The 16,678-nt window shown below is 45.3% G+C and overlaps 1 protein-coding gene across 4 annotated transcripts in view; it reads left to right on the top strand.

Moving 5' to 3' along the window:
• The window catches only part of LOC121444852 (alsin), a 54,236-nt gene that overhangs the window by 17,775 nt on the left and 19,783 nt on the right, over positions 1-16,678 (top strand). For all 4 annotated transcript variants that reach the window (XM_041646771.1, XM_041646769.1, XM_041646770.1 and 1 more), the window contains exons 6-12: positions 458-626; positions 1,782-1,878; positions 5,005-5,082; positions 6,137-6,319; positions 7,842-8,013; positions 10,215-10,395; positions 12,573-12,638. In XM_041646771.1, the coding sequence (XP_041502705.1) occupies positions 458-626; positions 1,782-1,878; positions 5,005-5,082; positions 6,137-6,319; positions 7,842-8,013; positions 10,215-10,395; positions 12,573-12,638 (946 nt within the window). The remainder of the gene's footprint in view (positions 1-457; positions 627-1,781; positions 1,879-5,004; positions 5,083-6,136; positions 6,320-7,841; positions 8,014-10,214; positions 10,396-12,572; positions 12,639-16,678) is intronic.

The following is a 16,678-nucleotide window of genomic DNA, read 5'->3' as shown; positions in this document are numbered from 1 at the left end:
GATTTGTCAACTTTGTGGTATTTTTAGTATATTCTGTTTTTGGTTTTTTGTTTGTTCAGTTTTTTGGGAGGAGGCAGGGTCTTACACTGCAGCCCAGGACGGCCTCAGACTCAGCAGGCAATACAGGCATGAGCTACAGCACCCATTATTACCATACTCTTTAGAATGTAAGTTCTCTAGGATGTTGGTAAACGTTACACAGAGAAGGGTCTGCAGCCAAGTTTTCGGCAGTATGGCAGATTAAACACTCCCACGGGCTTCTACTCAGGTCCGTGAGCATCATCTGCAGACTAATGGGGAGAGAGGCAGGGCGCAAGACAGTAGGGAGCATTTCCCAGACTCGGCTGACCAGCAAGCACTCTGCAGAGAAGCCGCAGGGTGTTTCACAGACACCGTGTTAGTGTGTTTCCTCAGAAGGTCTCTCTGTTAAAGCATCGGCTTCCCTGTTTGTTTCCAGTTTCCCCTAGGCTCTTAAGGAAAGCTGCAAGGGTGAAAACCAGGACAGTGGTCCTGACTCCCACATACAGTGGAGAAGCCGATGCCCTCCTGCCGTCCCTGAGAACAGAGGTGTGGACCTGGGGGAAAGGCAAGGAAGGGCAGCTGGGGCATGGTGACGTCCTGCCCAGGTGAGTGCCACCGGCAGGTGCTGATGGGGGTCAGGTTGGGCAGTAGACTTTTCCTGAGGTCACCACGCATCCATAGCCAACAGGGCAGGTTTTACTGTGCACCATTAGTGCTGAAAAAAGGCTTAGTCCTCGGTGCCTCACAGTCCAGGCTGGAGGCTAGGCACAAATGGAGGCGTGTACCTTTAGCTTAGTGCTCAGGAGAGAGGCAAGCAGATCCGTGTGAGTCTGCAGCCAGTCTGGTCCACATAACGAGTTCCAGGCCAGCTAGGGGTACATGGAGAGATCCTGTCTCAAAACAAATAATACAAACCAATAAAGGACTGGAGTATCCGCTTACACTTGTCCATTCCGTTTGATGTGCGTTCATCTTAGAATGCAGGAAATGGTGTTGGGATAAGATAGTATTTCACTGAAGCATTTGAATAGTTACATCTTTTCTGGCCCCAAAGATGTGGTGTGCTCTCTAAAGCATTGAGCTGTGCGTATATCAGGGGAAAGGGTCATTTTCTCTGACAGGCGTTCTCAAGACTGTCTATCCTAGCAGAGCGAAGGGAATGGGGATAAAACCTGCCTTACTTCCTGTGTCCTCTGTCTAGTCCCAGTCTTTACGTTCCTATTTTACTTCCATGTGTAGCCTGGACTGGGCTGACTTGGCAGGGATCCTCCTGTCTCCGGGTGCTGGGGTTGGGGCCTGGGCAGCTCTTCCAGCTCAACTCCACGGTTCTTAGTCGATTCTGATTACAGGGGTTGATTAATGATGACAGACAATGCCGCAAGTAAAAAAAAAATGAAGATTAGGTATAATGTTTAGTAGTTCGAACATATCCTCGTTATTTTTGACATTTTGTTTTTATTTTTTTATTAAAATTTATTTATTTATTTATTTATTATGTATACAATAGTCTGTGTGTGTGTATGTCTGCAGTCCAGAAGAGGGCACCAGACCTCATTACAGATGGTTGTGAGCCACCATGTGGTTGCCGGGAATTGAACTCAGGACCTTTGGAAGAGCAGGCAATGCTCTTAACCACTGAGCCATCTCTCCAGCCCCTTGACATTTTATTTTTATGTAACAGTCCTGACTGTATACTTTGGGAAAGTTATGCTGCTGAAGATGTGTTGACTCTGTGTGTACCTGTGTTTGTTTCCTTCAAGGCTTCAGCCGCTGTGTGTCAAGTGTCTGGATGGTAAAGAGGTGATCCACCTGGAGGCAGGTGGCTCCCACTCCCTTGCACTTACCGCGAAGTCTCAGGTAAGGGCAGACTGGAGTAGGGCAGCTCCTGTGCTGATGGGAGGGAAGCTACCCCGGTCAGGTGCTCGGCTGTCTCTGGGCGACTGTACTGCCAGGTCAGTGTTCCGCTGTCTCTGGCGACTGTACTATCAGGTCAGGTGTTCCTCTGTCTCTGGGCGACTGTACTGCCAGGTCAGGTGTTCCGCTGTCTCTGGGCGACTGTACTGTCAGGTCAGGTGTTCTTCTGTCTCTGGGCGACTGTACTGTCAGGTCAGGTGTTCCTCTGTCTCTGGGTGACTGTACTGTCAGGTCAGGTGTTCCGCTGTCTCTGGGCGACTGTACTGCCAGGTCAGTGTTCCGCTGTCTCTGGGCGACTGTACTATCAGGTCAGGTGTTCCCACTGTCTCTGGGCGACTGTACTGCCAGGTCAGGTGTTCTTCTGTCTCTGGGCGACTGTACTGCCAGGTCAGTGTTCCGCTGTCTCTGGCGACTGTACTATCAGGTCAGGTGTTCCTCTGTCTCTGGGCGACTGTACTGCCAGGTCAGGTGTTCCGCTGTCTTTGGGCGACTGTACTGTCAGGTCAGGTGTTCTTCTGTCTCTGGGCGACTGTACTGCCAGGTCAGGTGTTCTTCTGTCTCTGGGCGACTGTACTGCCAGGTCAGGTGTTTCCCTGTCTGTGAGTGACTGTATTGTCAAGCAGCACAGCCTGTCTGTCTCCTTTGAGGTTTGAGGTTTTACGTGGTGGTGAAGAGGAGAGCAAGAGAAGGTACCCAGCCTGTCTCAAAGGAGCCATCCAGGCTGAGGTTGTAGCCGAGCACACACCCATGCGCATGTGGTGCTTGACTCCATCCCCAGACATGAACCAGGTCTAGTGGCACAAGCTTGTCACCCCAGGCCATCCTTTGCTGCATGGTAGGCTTAGAGGGGTAGGGCAGGAGGAGGGAGAGAAGCCAGTTGGAGTGCTGGTCCTCAGGCCTGAAACCTGGGTTTCCCTGGATCCCGCCCATAAGGTGGCAGAGAGACTGATTTCTGCAAGTTGTCTTTGGAGTTGCACCTGCCCCCATCCAGACAATAAAACAAACAAATGAAGAATTTCAAAACAGAATGGCCCATGACAAAGGACAATTTAGCAAACAAATTTAAAACTATTTTCTCCTGATAGGTGACACTGCATTTATTTTCATGTGCTATTTATTTGAGACTCAGGAGAAAATAGCAGTGGCAGAAATTTGGGCGGGACCTTGATGGAGGATGTGCGTTTTCACTGACTCAGGAATTTCCTAAGGACATAGATGCACATATATCTATAAATCTCTATAGGCAAGGATTTAGAAAATGTGTTTTATCATGTGTATGTATATGGTATATGTATAGGTGTTTGTATATGATGTGGATGTCTGTATGTGTAGGTGTTTGTATATGATGTGGATGTCTGTATGTGTAGGTGTTTGTATATGATGTGGATGTCTGTATGTGTAGGTGTTTGTATATGATGTGGATGTCTGTATGATGTAAGTGTAGGTGTTTGTATATGATGTGGATGTCTGTATGATGTATGTGTAGGTGTTTGTATATGATGTGGATGTCTGTATGATGTATGTGTAGGTGTTTGTATATGATGTGGATGTCTGTGTATGATGTATGTGTAGGTGTTTGTATATGATGTGGTTGTATGATGTATGTGTAGGTGTTTGTATATGATGTGGATGTCTGTATGATGTTTGTGTAGGTGTTTGATGTGAGGATGTCTGTATGTGTAGGTGTTTGTATATGATGTGGATATCTGTGTGATGTTTGTGTAGGTGTTTGTATGATGTGAGGATGTCTATATGACGTATGTGTAGGTGTTTGTATGATGTGAGGATGTCTGTATATGATATATGTGTATGTGTTTGATGTGAGGATGTCTGTATGATGTATGTGCAGTTATTTGTATGTGATGTGCGTGTCTGTATGATGTGGGGCTTTGCCCATGCTACGGCATATGTGGAAGCCGGAGAACAACTTCATGGGTCAGTTCTCTCCGTCCTCCTTGACTTGGTTCTGGGGATGGAAATCCTGCTACTAGGCTCGCCCTGTCCAGCGCTTTTCCTGATTCGAGTCATCTTACCGGCCCTGTTGAAGGGTTTCAATATCATGGAAAATTGTTAACTCACTAATAATCCAGTAGTTAATTAGTGGAGGCGTACCCACAGTGGAGTTTTATGTAGCTATTAAAATCAAGCTGTATTTTTTGTTCTTGAAATGAGTTTTACCTGCAGCTCAGGTTGGCTTCTGACTCAGCAGCTGTGGCTTTAGCCTCTTGGGAGCTGACTTACAAGTGGACGATCACAAAAGTGTCGACTTAGCTGGACATGATGATGCGGTGCCCAGTGCCCGACATGTCAGTCTTGTGGCTTTAGCCTCTTGGGTGCTGACTTACAGGTGGACGATCACAAAAGTGTCGACTTAGCTGGACGTGATGATGCGGTGCCCAGTGCCCGACATGTTAGTACTTGGGATGCTAAGTTAGAATGTCCTGGACTAAGGAAGCAGCGATGATTTCCTTGATGTATAGATTTTGTTTTATGTTATATTTGCATATATTCCATTTAACAATTGATCTTAGGACGTTTTCACTGTAGGGACCACATTGCTCCAACTCCCCACCAGTCCCCTCCCTCTTCCCAGCCAACGTCCCTCCTTCCTACACATACCTATGCGTACCCGATTGTTACAGGAGCACATGCACCTTATAGAGCCTGCACCAATGAAGAAAAGGGTCTGTGGGAAGAACGTGCCTTCCTCCCTAGTCTGGCAGGGTGTTGGCAGACCCTGTGCAGGTGGACTGGCCTCAGACCAGAGATCCTCCTGCCTCAGCCTCCTGACTGTGTTCTGATGATAAGCTTGTGCCACCATGCCAGGTTTCATTTCTGTTTACTCCTCCTCCGCTTCTGTTTTCTTCCTTCTTCCTCCTCCTTCCTCTGAAATGGGAGGAGACAGGCTCTCACTTTGTAGCTCAGACTAGGGGCATCTCGCACCTCGTTCTCCTGAGTGTATAGAAAATGAATGAATGATGTCGTGACTATAGAGATACAGTCTCATAGAGCTGACCTGGTCATGGTCAAGTGGACATGTCTCACCTGAGCTCCTGTTGTCTCTGGTAGGTCTACTCATGGGGCAGTAACACCTTCGGTCAGCTCGGGCATTCTGACTTCCCAACCACAGTCCCTCGGCTTGCAAAGGTACCTTGTGTAATTCAGAATTCTGTGCTATAGCACTTTGTGTGTCTAGGGAAATTGTTTTGTAGATAAATTTAGTTCATAAATATAATTTTTCTAAAAAAATTGATTAAAATACGATTTCATAATACGAATCCACTCCTTTTCCAGCTAAATGCAGTTTTTCAAAAATGTTTTTACTTCACAGCCTTGTCTGTATTTTGAATATTGATAGTACTTCTGCCTTTTTTTAGCAAAAAAAAAAGGAGAAAAAGAAAAGAAAAGGTTCTTTTATACAAAATTTTATGTCTTTAGTGTGTTCTGGGCTATGTTACCATCAAACAATGTCTACTTTGTCTTCTCTCTTAAGTTTGGTTTTGAAAAGTCATAATTTTCTGGTGTTATGTTCTATAGCTTACATCACAGTAAACCTTTTGTTAACACTTTTTCTGCAGCAAAATTACAGGTTCAGATGACCCTGTCTCTGACTTTTAAATTGATTTTCATTTATATAACACTGGCCTAGGTCCACGTGGGTGTCTTTTCAGGGGTCCTGCCTGTTCCAGCATCCTGGGAGCTGGCACAGTGAAGTCACAGCAGAGTTAGTGAGTGGCCAGCGGGAGACGGGATTTCGGCACCCGAGGGCCCAGTTGGCCACAGTCAGAGTTAGCCTTAGTAGATCTTTGCACACAGCTGAATGTGGATGGCCAGAGGTGCACTCGAGGTGTGACTTTTAGAGCAGGGCTCTAGAGCCTCCTCCCTGTAAAATAAGCTGCCTATAGACACCTACGAAAATAACATTAAAAACTATTAAGAACTATACTTTTTTCTTTCCTTATTCTACTTTTTCAGATTTTTATAAAAATCCAATTCAGGTTTAAAAGCTGAACATCAGTTTTTTGGTTATTTTTTTCCCCTCCTGCTCTGTTCTGTAGTAACTGGGTACCTTGCTGGGTTTGGTTCACTCTCTAAGGTATGGCTGACTGCCTGTGCCCGCTTAAGTAATCTGTTCCCTGCAACTGGATTCTCCTCGGTTGCTTTGGACAGATGGACAGACGCTGTCTTTCTGTCATTGCAGGTTAGCAGTGAAAATGGAGTCTGGAGTGTGGCCGCAGGCCAGGATTACTCCTTGTTTCTGGTGGACACCAAAGACTTCCAGCCTGGGCTGTATTACAGTGGCCGACAGGACCCTGCAGAAGGTGACACCCTTCCGGAGAATCCCGCTGGTACCAAGACTCCAGTCCTTCTGTCCTGTAACAAGGTGAATAGGAGTTGGACCCTAAAGCCCACATTGTGTAGCTGCAGGAGCCTTTGAACTACAAGTCGACCTGACTTTAAGTCCTCTGACCACTTCACGCTTCACATAAAACTGCAAACCCCTTCTCTTCCTCCCCTTCTTATCTCTCTACTCTGTTCTCCCTAACACACGTGAGATGCTGTGATCTTAACCGCTGTCTGTCTTCTGAGTGTGGGGCTTTCTGACTTCCTCATCCATTGTTGTGTCTGCACAATACACGTGCTGGTTTATTATCTTTTTGAGGCAAGATCTTGATCCACACGCAGCTCAGGGTAGCCTGGGGCTTGCTGCACAGGCCTCCTGCCTTCTTCTCCTGGTAACTGGGCTTGTGTGATCACTCCTGCATAGGGCGGGTTCTGGAAGCAGTTGCTGAGCCGAGCTCTCCTGGAGGAAGGCTATGCCTGAGCTTCTGCTTCGTGATGCCGGGGCTAGAACTCGGGGCTCTCTCTGCACAGGGCAAGAACTCTCTCTCCCACTGAGCTAAGCCCCGAGCTGTTTTTATTTCATTTCATTTCTGTTTTGCGATGCAGGAGTATTGAAAAGCGCCATCCACAGTGAGGTTTCCTGGAGGTGAATTATGGCAGACGCATTTCTAACTCTTCTTGGGCACTGCTAACTTGAGGGTCCTGAGCTGTGCTCACCGAGAAGGCCCCAACAAGTCACAGGCAGAACTGTCAGTTTACCCACTTCTTCCTCCTTTGAAGATCTAAACCAGTGTCTGCTTTTCCACCTCCTGCCTCGTCTTTATACACTGAGAACATTCACTTGTTTCTGCTTTTCCTGTTAAAGCAACGCACATCCTCAGAGAGACGTGTCAACAGGGAATGTAACCCTCAGTGCTGGTACAGCCTAGATTTTCTATTCTCATTGAAAACTGTGGTTTTGGACCACATAGTCTTTGGCTGTCTGGTTAGTAGGCTCTGAATGTATTGAGACAAGACCTTAAATTGCCAGAGGCAGCATTGGCCAATTTTTTTTTTTTTGATACACTAACCTGGAACTCACTGTGTAGTCAAGATGGCCTTGAACTCCCAGCACACCTCCTATTTCAGCCTCTGAGTGCTGGAATTATAGGCATTAAACATCTTTTTGGCTATGTGTTTTCTTAAAGAAAATCCCCTTATGTTGGCTCTTTTAAGAGACAGTAACACAGACACTTGGTATAGCACAGGGCTCCTCTTTGTTCTCATTAATCTTATTTTCTGCAGAGTGAGTCTTGAGATATGTAGTTCTTATCAGTTGACCCTTTAATACACCTGAGGTATCTTGAAATAAATACAAGTAAGTATATACAGTTACTCACAAGTTCTATACGCAGCGTTTGTAAATCTTCACTGTGAAGGTGTTGGAGCTTAATAACCTGTTCCCCAACTCCTGGGTATCTTAACCTTAGCCCCCGTCTGCTGCTCTGAGCCCGTGCGACATACCTGGTCATTGCTCATAAATTACATTTTATCAGTGATCTTTTTATCTTCCCCCTTTTTAGCTTGGATATATAAGCAGAGTAACAGCAGGAAAAGATAGTTATCTCGCCCTGGTGGACAAGAACATCATGGGATATATCGCCAGTCTCCATGAATTGGCTACTACGGAAAGACGGTTTTACTCAAAACTAAGTGACATCAAGTCTCAGATACTTAGGCCTCTTCTCAGTTTAGGTAAGTTGTCACCTTCCCCCACCCCCACCTCTAGATTATCAGGGCTCTCGTTTTAACCGTCCTTCTGTATTAAAAGGAAGCCCATTTGGTTGGTTGGTTGGTTGGTTGGTTGGTTGGTTGTGTAGCCAGGGTGTCCTGTAGCCCAGATTGGGCACCACTCACTCTGTAGCTGAAGAAGATCTTGAATTCTTGATCCTTTTGCCTCCATCACCCAACTGCTGAGATTAAAGGTTTGAGCTACCATGCCTGCTGGGTTTTATCGTTGTTATTTTCTTTCTCAGACCCAGGCTGACCTCAAACTTCTGGGCTCAGACAATCCTCTTATGCTAGTCTCAGCATTACCTGGGTCTCTAAGCATGTGTCTCTGTGCCTTGTGTTAAGAAAACTGCTTATGTTAATGGTTTACTCCTGCTCCCTCCCGTCTACAAGCACACACTCACACTCAACAGTGCACATGCTGTTTGCGGCTCATCAGGAGCCAGGCTGCCTCACCTCCACCTGTCTTCAGATTCCCAGAGCTCACTCTTCCTGCACTTGTAGAAACTGGAGCTGTAGGAAGATGTGGCTAAAGAGAAAAGTATATTCTTCGAAAAAGTTATCCTTTAAACTAGACTTGAGCAATCATACTTCTGCATCTCATCCTTAAGATACTGTATAACTTCATGGGATTGTTTCCCTTATAGTTCTTAGAATTGTATCTGTGTGTGAGTGTGTGATACTGTATAACTCCCCTCATAGTTCTTAGAGTTGTATCTCGTGTGTGTGTGTGTGTGTGTGTGTGTGTGTGTGTGAGAGATATTGTATAACTCCATGGGATTATTTCCCCTTATAGTTCTTAGAATTGTATCTGTGTGTGAGTGTGTGATACTGTATAATTCCCCTCATAGTTCTTAGAGTTGTATCTCATGTGTGTGTGTGTGTTCATTTGGAGGAAGAGACCTGGTTAGTAGTCTTCATCTACTTAGACCATGAAACCCAATATGAACAAATTCAACAGAATCGCCATATACGGGCTGCCCATGCATGCTTCAGCATTGCCAGGGCATAAATTTCAATTTTTTCATTCATATATTCATTTGTATTTATAATCTCTTAAAAGCACTACCAGAATGTGAAGGGTCTCACTCCACATTAGTAGGACTTAACAAATGTTTATTCAATCACAAAAAGGGGTTGGAAGTGAGGCAGTAATACAGAGATAGTTCACATGGCCTCCACTGGGACGCCTGTATCCATGGTATCTGGGGTCTCTAGGACATCAGCAAGGAATGCAAAGTGAGGTTTGGGAGCTATTAAAAATAACTGCAGTACATGGTAAGACCCTGTCTCAAAACCAACAAACAGCCGAACAGCCTTTCCCTGACTTATGACTTGAGATGGAATTTTCTTTGTCTCGCTGGCCACAATTAAGACTCAGAAGTTAGGCTGGTAGTCTTTTACCCTATTAAGGGAAACGTTGGCTTGTGTCAGGTGAGCTTTTTGTTTCTAATGGAAAGATCCCTACTTTAAACAGCCGGGCAGTGGTGGCGCAAGCCTTTAATCCCAGCACTCGGGAGGCAGAGGCAGGCAGATCTGGTCTACAAAAACTAGTTCCAGGACAGGCTCCAAAGCCATAGAGAAACCCTGTCTTGAAAACAAAAAACAAAAAAAAACCCTACTTTAAACAGCTGACTTAGCAATTCACTTTTATTTATTTGGAGTTTGTTTGTTTTTTTAGTTTTGAGTTATGGTCTCGTGTAGTCCTGGTTAGTCTTCAACTCTCTATGTAGCTAAAGATGATTCATTCCTGTTCCTCATACCGTCCCCCAAGTACTGGAGTTACAGGCGTGCACCACCACTCCTGACCAATTTAACTGTGTCTGTGAATAACAGTGTGTGGAGCCCCAGCTGTGTAACGTCTCCTCCAGAACTTAGGCAGGAGAAGGGAGTGTTTTCAAAATTTCACAAGTGTTAGCTTCAGCGGGTCTGCAGTTTGGCTGAGATACTAAAAAATCACCTGGCAAACCTTTAAAGAAACACCCATTCAGAGATAGCAATACCGAATCCACGGAACCAGGGACCCCATAGTCTATAGGTTTCTGTGACATTTGTGGTAGTGACTGGGGTTCCACAGATGAGTGTTTCAGCAGAGAGAGTGTTTTCAGAAAGGGGACCATCATAAGAAAGCTCTTGGTGTTCATGTTGTTATCATTTCGGTGCAGAAAATTTGGGCACTGTGCCCACTGTCCAGCTGTTGCAGGAAGTCGCAAGTCGGTTCAGCAAGCTGTGTTACCTCATTGGGCAGCACGGAGCCTCGCTTAGCAGCTTCCTGCAGGGCGTGAAGGAAGCCAGGAGCCTGGTCATCATGAAGCACTCGAGTCTTTTCTTGGACAGTTACACAGAGCAAGTATCAGTCTCGGCACGGGGATTTGCAGGGGAGCTGCACCTCAGGAGAGTGCACAGGGAAAGTGCACTTGGAGATAGACCTGAAAGGTGTTTCATTTCATCTTAGCCGACCAGAGTTCCGCAGTGCTGAAGTTCAGTTTCCTTCTGTACCCAGCAGAGACGGATAGCATATTTTATTTACATACAATGTCCCATTGTAAATCTGGTTATTTTTGTTTACTTAAGTAAATTAGACCAAAATTTGAGGAAATGTAGAAGTGTATTTAAAGAGCTAAAGTGTGAGCCTGCTTCTTACTGCTGTGTGACGGGACACTTAGTTACATTTAACGCAACCCTGTTTTCTGCCTTTTACTGCTGTGTGACGGGACACTTAGTTACATTTAACGCAACGTTGTTTTCTGAATAACACCAAGAATGTTTGTTTGTTTGTTTATTTATTAAGGATTTCTGCCTCCTCCCCGCCACCACCAAGAATGTTTTATAAGTAAAACAGACCAAGTATATTTGTAATCTTAAACTATTTCTCACTTTTTCTTGATTTGTATTTTGATACCATGATTCAAGGCAATAATTTAAGTGTTGTTTTAATGTATACCAGGTAACGCCGTTGATTCCAAGGCTGTGTTGTTCTATACGTAGCTTATTTGTTCTCCATCTATCTGCCAGAAATTGACTCTGTGCCACCAAGTGCCAGGCACGGCACAGAGTTACAGAATGGGGCCAGTGAGGAACACCTGTTGCCAGGGAGTTCCTGTCAGGCCTGTGTTTTCCCTGGGTTATAAATAACCCAAGGACTGATGTGTGTTTATTATCAAGAGCTGCAGGCAATGCTAATCAAAAGGATATTTAAAGTTGCCCCCCTTCCCACCAGCAGAAATAGCCTGCAATCACCTAGTATTTATTTCCCTTTCAGACTTAGTACCTAAGTGACTTCAGCCGCAGGCAAATTAAGTATATTGGAAGCTGTTGTCTAGGAAGAATTATCTTGACTTCACTCTTCTAACTCATCAGACATGAAAAATAATGATAGAGCTTGACACACAGATTTATTCTAAAAATTAGACTTTGTTATTTGTATGAAGGTTTCAGCTTTTATTAGTGCAATTTTCCCTTTTTTTTTAAATCTTGTATTTATTTACCCCACCATACCTCCCCCCCCCCACTTGATTACTCGTGACCTTTTGCTTTAAAATGAAGTTTCTGTGTGTTGAGCTACCGTGTAAAGCACAGTAGTTATCTCTGCAGGTAGGATAAAACCGATTTACTTCTGGTGGGTGGAGGTTGAGACAGGATTTCTCTGGTAACAGTTCTGGCTGTCCTGGAACTTGCTTTGGAGACCAGGTTGGCCTTGAACTCACAGAGGTCTGCCTGCCTCTGTCTCCTGGGTGCGCCACCACCTGGCTCAGTAATTTACATTTTTAGCCTCTACCACTGAGGCTCCCTTTAGGAAGAATTTCCCATCCCTGGCAGTATCAGTCGCTTACTAGCCCCAGAGTCTGAAAGGAGTGTTTCTGCTCAGAGCAGTCTGTCTGGATCACTGGTGGTATTTAATCAGTGTGATCTATTAGCGGTCTCACCCAGCTCCCTAGTGTTTCCTTAACCTTCAGTGTTTCTTTTTTTTTTTTTCAAATATTTATTTATTTATTATTTATACAGTATTCTGTCTGTGCGTATGCCTGCAGGCCAGAAGAGGGCACCAGACCTCATCACAGATGGTTGTGAGCCACCATGTGGTTGCTGGGAATTGAACTCAGGACCCTTGGAAGAGCAGGCACTGCTCTTAACCTCTGAGCCATCTCTCCAGCCCAACCTTCAGTGTTTCTGAAGACTTAATTGGAGAACTTTAAACGAAGATTAACCTTGCATTAAAAACCCTACTGTTTGAACTGTGTTTTCTCCTGCTTGTTAGGTTAGTTAAGTGCCACCTGCCTGGCAGACCTGCTTGGCACCAGGCTTGTGAATCTTGTTTCTGTTAGCATTCCTACTGCCCTGCTTCTACTATCCCCTGCAGCATCCGCCTGCCCATTCTTCTCTGGTGGTAAGAATCCGTTACGGTGATGTCCCAAAAGTTCTGAAATTCGAGGGTGAGATTTCAGAAAGTGTCTAGATAGGCATTTGAAACTGCACAGAGCTAATTTCCGTCACTAATGCCGGTGTGTCTTCTTTTCCGCCAGGTACTGCACATCAGTCTCAAACTTCCTGGTGATGGGAGGATTCCAGCTCCTCGCGAAGCCTGCCATGTAAGCGGTCCGCACCTTCCACTCACCGTCTGACCGCTGTAGAGTGCACGTTTGGGGTTTCTGTTTTTCCTGTTTTATTTTATCAGTTTTTGTTTATATTTTTATTGTATTCTTTGCCCTCCCCAAGCTCCTCTGAGATCCTTCTCCCCAAAACTCACCCAGTTTTATGTCTTTTTCTCTTAAAAAAAAAATAGGAAACATGGAGTCAACTTTGTGTTCAATTGCTTCACGGGGCCTGCCATGTGTGGTTGATGTGTCCAGTGTCACACCATTGACTAAAGTGGACTTTCCCTCTCCCAACAGCCATCAGTTGCATGTAGCTTCATGGCTAGGGCTGGGACTAGTGTCCGCCTCTCCTTCTCAGGGTTGGGATTTTGTCTAGTTGGAATCTGCCCAGGTTGTGTGCATGTGGTCACAGTCTCTATGAGCTGATGTGTTTATCAGCTCTGTTAATGTCTGGAAGATGATGTCTCTTCAGAAACATCATGGCTCTTAAACATCTTCCTGTCTCCTCCTCTGCAGACCCCAGCTTTGAGGGGAGGGTGTGATAACGACATCCCATTTAGGCTTGAGTGCGCCGAAGTCTCTCACTCTGCACACGGCCCACTCACGGGTCTCTGTGTTACTATCTGTTGCAAGAGGAAGCTTCTCTGGTGAGGGCCAGCAGTACCGGTCAGTGGGGACAGCAGTGTCTGCAGGAGCTGTCTGTCTCATTGCCGTGTTTACTCAGCAGAATAGGTTTCTCCCAGGGCCTGGGACCCATCTAGTCAGATACAGGTTCTGTCTCCTGTGGTGGGCCTTAAGTATCCGGCTACCCTGTGCCATCGTGCCATTACCACACCAGGGCATTCATTCTGTCAGGCCTATCACTATTGTAGCTGGCAGAAACTGATGGCTATTTCCTCCTCCGGTGCTGTGTATTGCAGCTTCCAGCAGCTTCCAATTGAGCAACAGCTCGACTTCTCCATAGTCCATGACATAAATATGTAATGTTTTCAGCAGTAGGGTCTTACTGTTGGGTAACCAGTGACATTGACCGTGGCCTGCAATGTTGGGGGGATCTATAGGACTCCTTTGGCCAAAAACTCCCAAAGATGTAATATATTCTTGATACCGAGGGTTTTCTTTGGTAGCATATGATGTCTTGGTGTACTGTCTCCTTCATTATATGATAACTCCATTTACACTTCTTTTGGATATATTAGGAAGTTTCTACTGTGGGAGTTTCCAATGGCTTTTCATTTGGAGTACCATGGGAAAGCTCTGCATAGTCATTTACCCATGAATCAAAGCGCAGTGTTCCATTAACTCTGAGGACAGGGTACCGTTAGCCCCTGACTGTCACCAGGTGTAGTTAACTCTGAGGACAGGGTGCTGGTAGCCCCTGACTGTCACCAGGTATAGTTAACTCTGAGGACAGGGTGCTGGTAGCCCCTGACTGTCACCAGGTATAGTTAACTCTGAGGACAGGGTGCTGGTAGCCCCTGACTGTCACCAAGTGTAGTTAACTCTGAGTACAGGGTTCTGGTGGCCCCTGACTGTCACCAGGTGTAGTTAACTCCGAGGACAGGGTGCTGGTAGCCCCTGACTGTCACCAGGTGTAGTTAACTCTGAGGACAGGGTGCTGGTAGCCCCTGACTGTCACCAGGTGTAGTTAACTCTGAGGACAGGGTGCTGGTAGCCCCTGACTGTCACCAGGTGTAGTTAACTCTGAGGACAGGGTTCTGGTAGCCCCTGACTGTCACTAGGTGTAGTAGGATTCTGAAGGAGCACTAAAGTCTAAGATGCAATATCTGGTCCTTCAGTGCTGGCTTTTGTTAGACCTGACACTGTGGTCAGCTCAGCTCTTTTCACAGCAGGACACCTACTTTATTTTCATCTGAAAGAATGGGAATTTTTCTCCCTTTGGAAAAGAGCAGATGTTGTCTGCTGTGATTGCAGAAAAGGGTACCTCGCACGGACTACATCTCGCTCCTGGACAAATAATATCACAACCTCTGATACAACAGTGGATCTAATAACACAGGCAAACTGAAAGTTCTATATTTTAGTAGAAAATACTTCAGATATTCATTCACCACCCATACTTAACAGGTTTAGTCAGGTGTGTTTTTATTTTCTATGCTAACAGGAGTGCTGACATCTTGGTCTTACTTCTGGTTTTTGTCAGTCTGCTCCTTGTTTGTTAACCTTGGCTGGTGTTCAGCAAAGGATTGCACTAGGAGTTCTAATGTGAGTTGAGGTGCCTCTTCTCCTTTGGTGTTTTCTGGAATAGTCTGTATAAGCCAGGAGGCGTCTGTGTCTTGAAGGCTGGGTTGAATGCATCTTCCAACAAAAACAAAATCAAACCTTTGCCCTTCAGTGGGAGTGTTTCCTCTGGGGAGTTTTTGAACTGCTGGTTTGGTTCTGTAGTGAGTAAGTCTGTCTGGGTCTATCTTCTTACGACTTTAGTCATTTATTTGGAAAATTGTTTGTTTTATCTGTTTCCATTTCGCTAGCATTTCTAGTTTTGTCTTCAAGTGTCTCATCTCATTTCTCCCCACTATTGTTCCCTGCTGTCACTTATTTAAGCCTTTTTATCTTTTGTTTGTTTTGGTGAACCAATACGTTTTATTGGGGTTACTCGTGGAAATATGGGTGAGGAGTTACAGGAGCAGAAATGATTCAAAGGCAGCTGCAATGCCGTAGCCCACCCCAGCATGGGTGACAGCTCACAAAGCTGGGAACCTGCAGCTCGCTGCACAGCCTGCAGGCAGCTCAGCAGGCTGGAGAGCGACCCTTCCAGTCTAAAACTATTCCAGACAGAGCTGGTCTGGTCTTCAGAGTCCTCTTTGCAGTGTGACTTGCTTATTCTTGGGAAGTAGGGACCCAGTGATTCTGGTCAGTTTCAGGAACTTCCTAAGGCTCCTTGGAGTTGTCTACCTTCCTGCTTAAGGCGTTTTCCCTGCAGAATGGAATGTTTCACTCTAAGAGGAAAATGTTATATATACTTCATCTCTTCTTCCAGCTCTTAGACTCTTCCCCAGTGATCACAGAGTTCAGAGGGATGACTGTAAGTGCCTTCCGCTGGGTAAAAACTCGGCCACCCTGTCCCAGCGGCAGTCACTTGTCCTCAGGAGCTTCACCAGTGTTTATGAGTTGAGGCTGATTCCGTCAGCGATCTGCTCCCCTGACTGGAGTCTACTTTGTTTATTTTAAAAATTAGGACGGTCTTGTCAGCAGTTTGCTCCCTTTTAATGTTTTCAAAGATTGGGTACTGTTTCTCATTTTAAAATGTTATATTAGCATATATTAATTATTCATAATAGTAGCTTAATTACAACATTTACATGCCTGTGTAGAATGTATTTTGATCATATGACCCTCTTGCCTTCTTCCCAGTCCCTCTGATTCTTTCCTTTTCCGCCCTGTACCCTTCCTCTTTCATGTCTATTTTCTTTAATATCCCAGTGTTTTTGTTAAGGTTGCTTACAGGATCATGGACTAGGAATTATTTACTAGGACCATCATACTAGTGACTACACCACTGAAGAAAATGCCTCTCCCTTCCCCATTAACCATTAACTTCTCGTAAGTCCTCATGGAAAGGTGGAGACTCCTGATCTTTATTTCATTAATTCATTGGTGGTCACCCATGAATCTTTCAGATTCATAAATTTAGACAGTTCATTGATTTTTCATTATTATTATTATTATTATTATTATTATTATTATTATTATATCACAAGGCTGGCTTCAAGGAGAACTCCTGACCCTCCTGCCTCTGCCTCCCGAGTACTGGGATTACAAGTGTGTACCACCACGCCTGGTTTGTCCTGTTCCTCTAAGTCTAGTTCAGTGGTCAGTGTGTGCTGGCAGTCGAGAGGGAAGATAGAACTTAGATGTATTGTTAGTTCCACACCAGTGCTCGGAGCAAGGAGCCCTGTTTTCCCACTGCGTCTCTGTTCAGCACAGCTCAGCAGTGGCCAGACCCGCCAGAGTCTTGGGACTCTGGGCTGTGAAAGTAACGGAATGGTGCCAATTTATCCTTTATCCCCGAA

The sequence above is a fragment of the Microtus oregoni genome, unplaced genomic scaffold, assembly GCF_018167655.1.
Source record: "Microtus oregoni isolate MIOR12 unplaced genomic scaffold, Mior012 000144F_ref0000341, whole genome shotgun sequence".
Taxonomy (NCBI): domain Eukaryota; kingdom Metazoa; phylum Chordata; class Mammalia; order Rodentia; family Cricetidae; genus Microtus; species Microtus oregoni.
The sequence above is the reverse complement of the archived record's forward strand: the minus strand, read 5'-3'. Positions and strand labels throughout refer to the sequence as shown.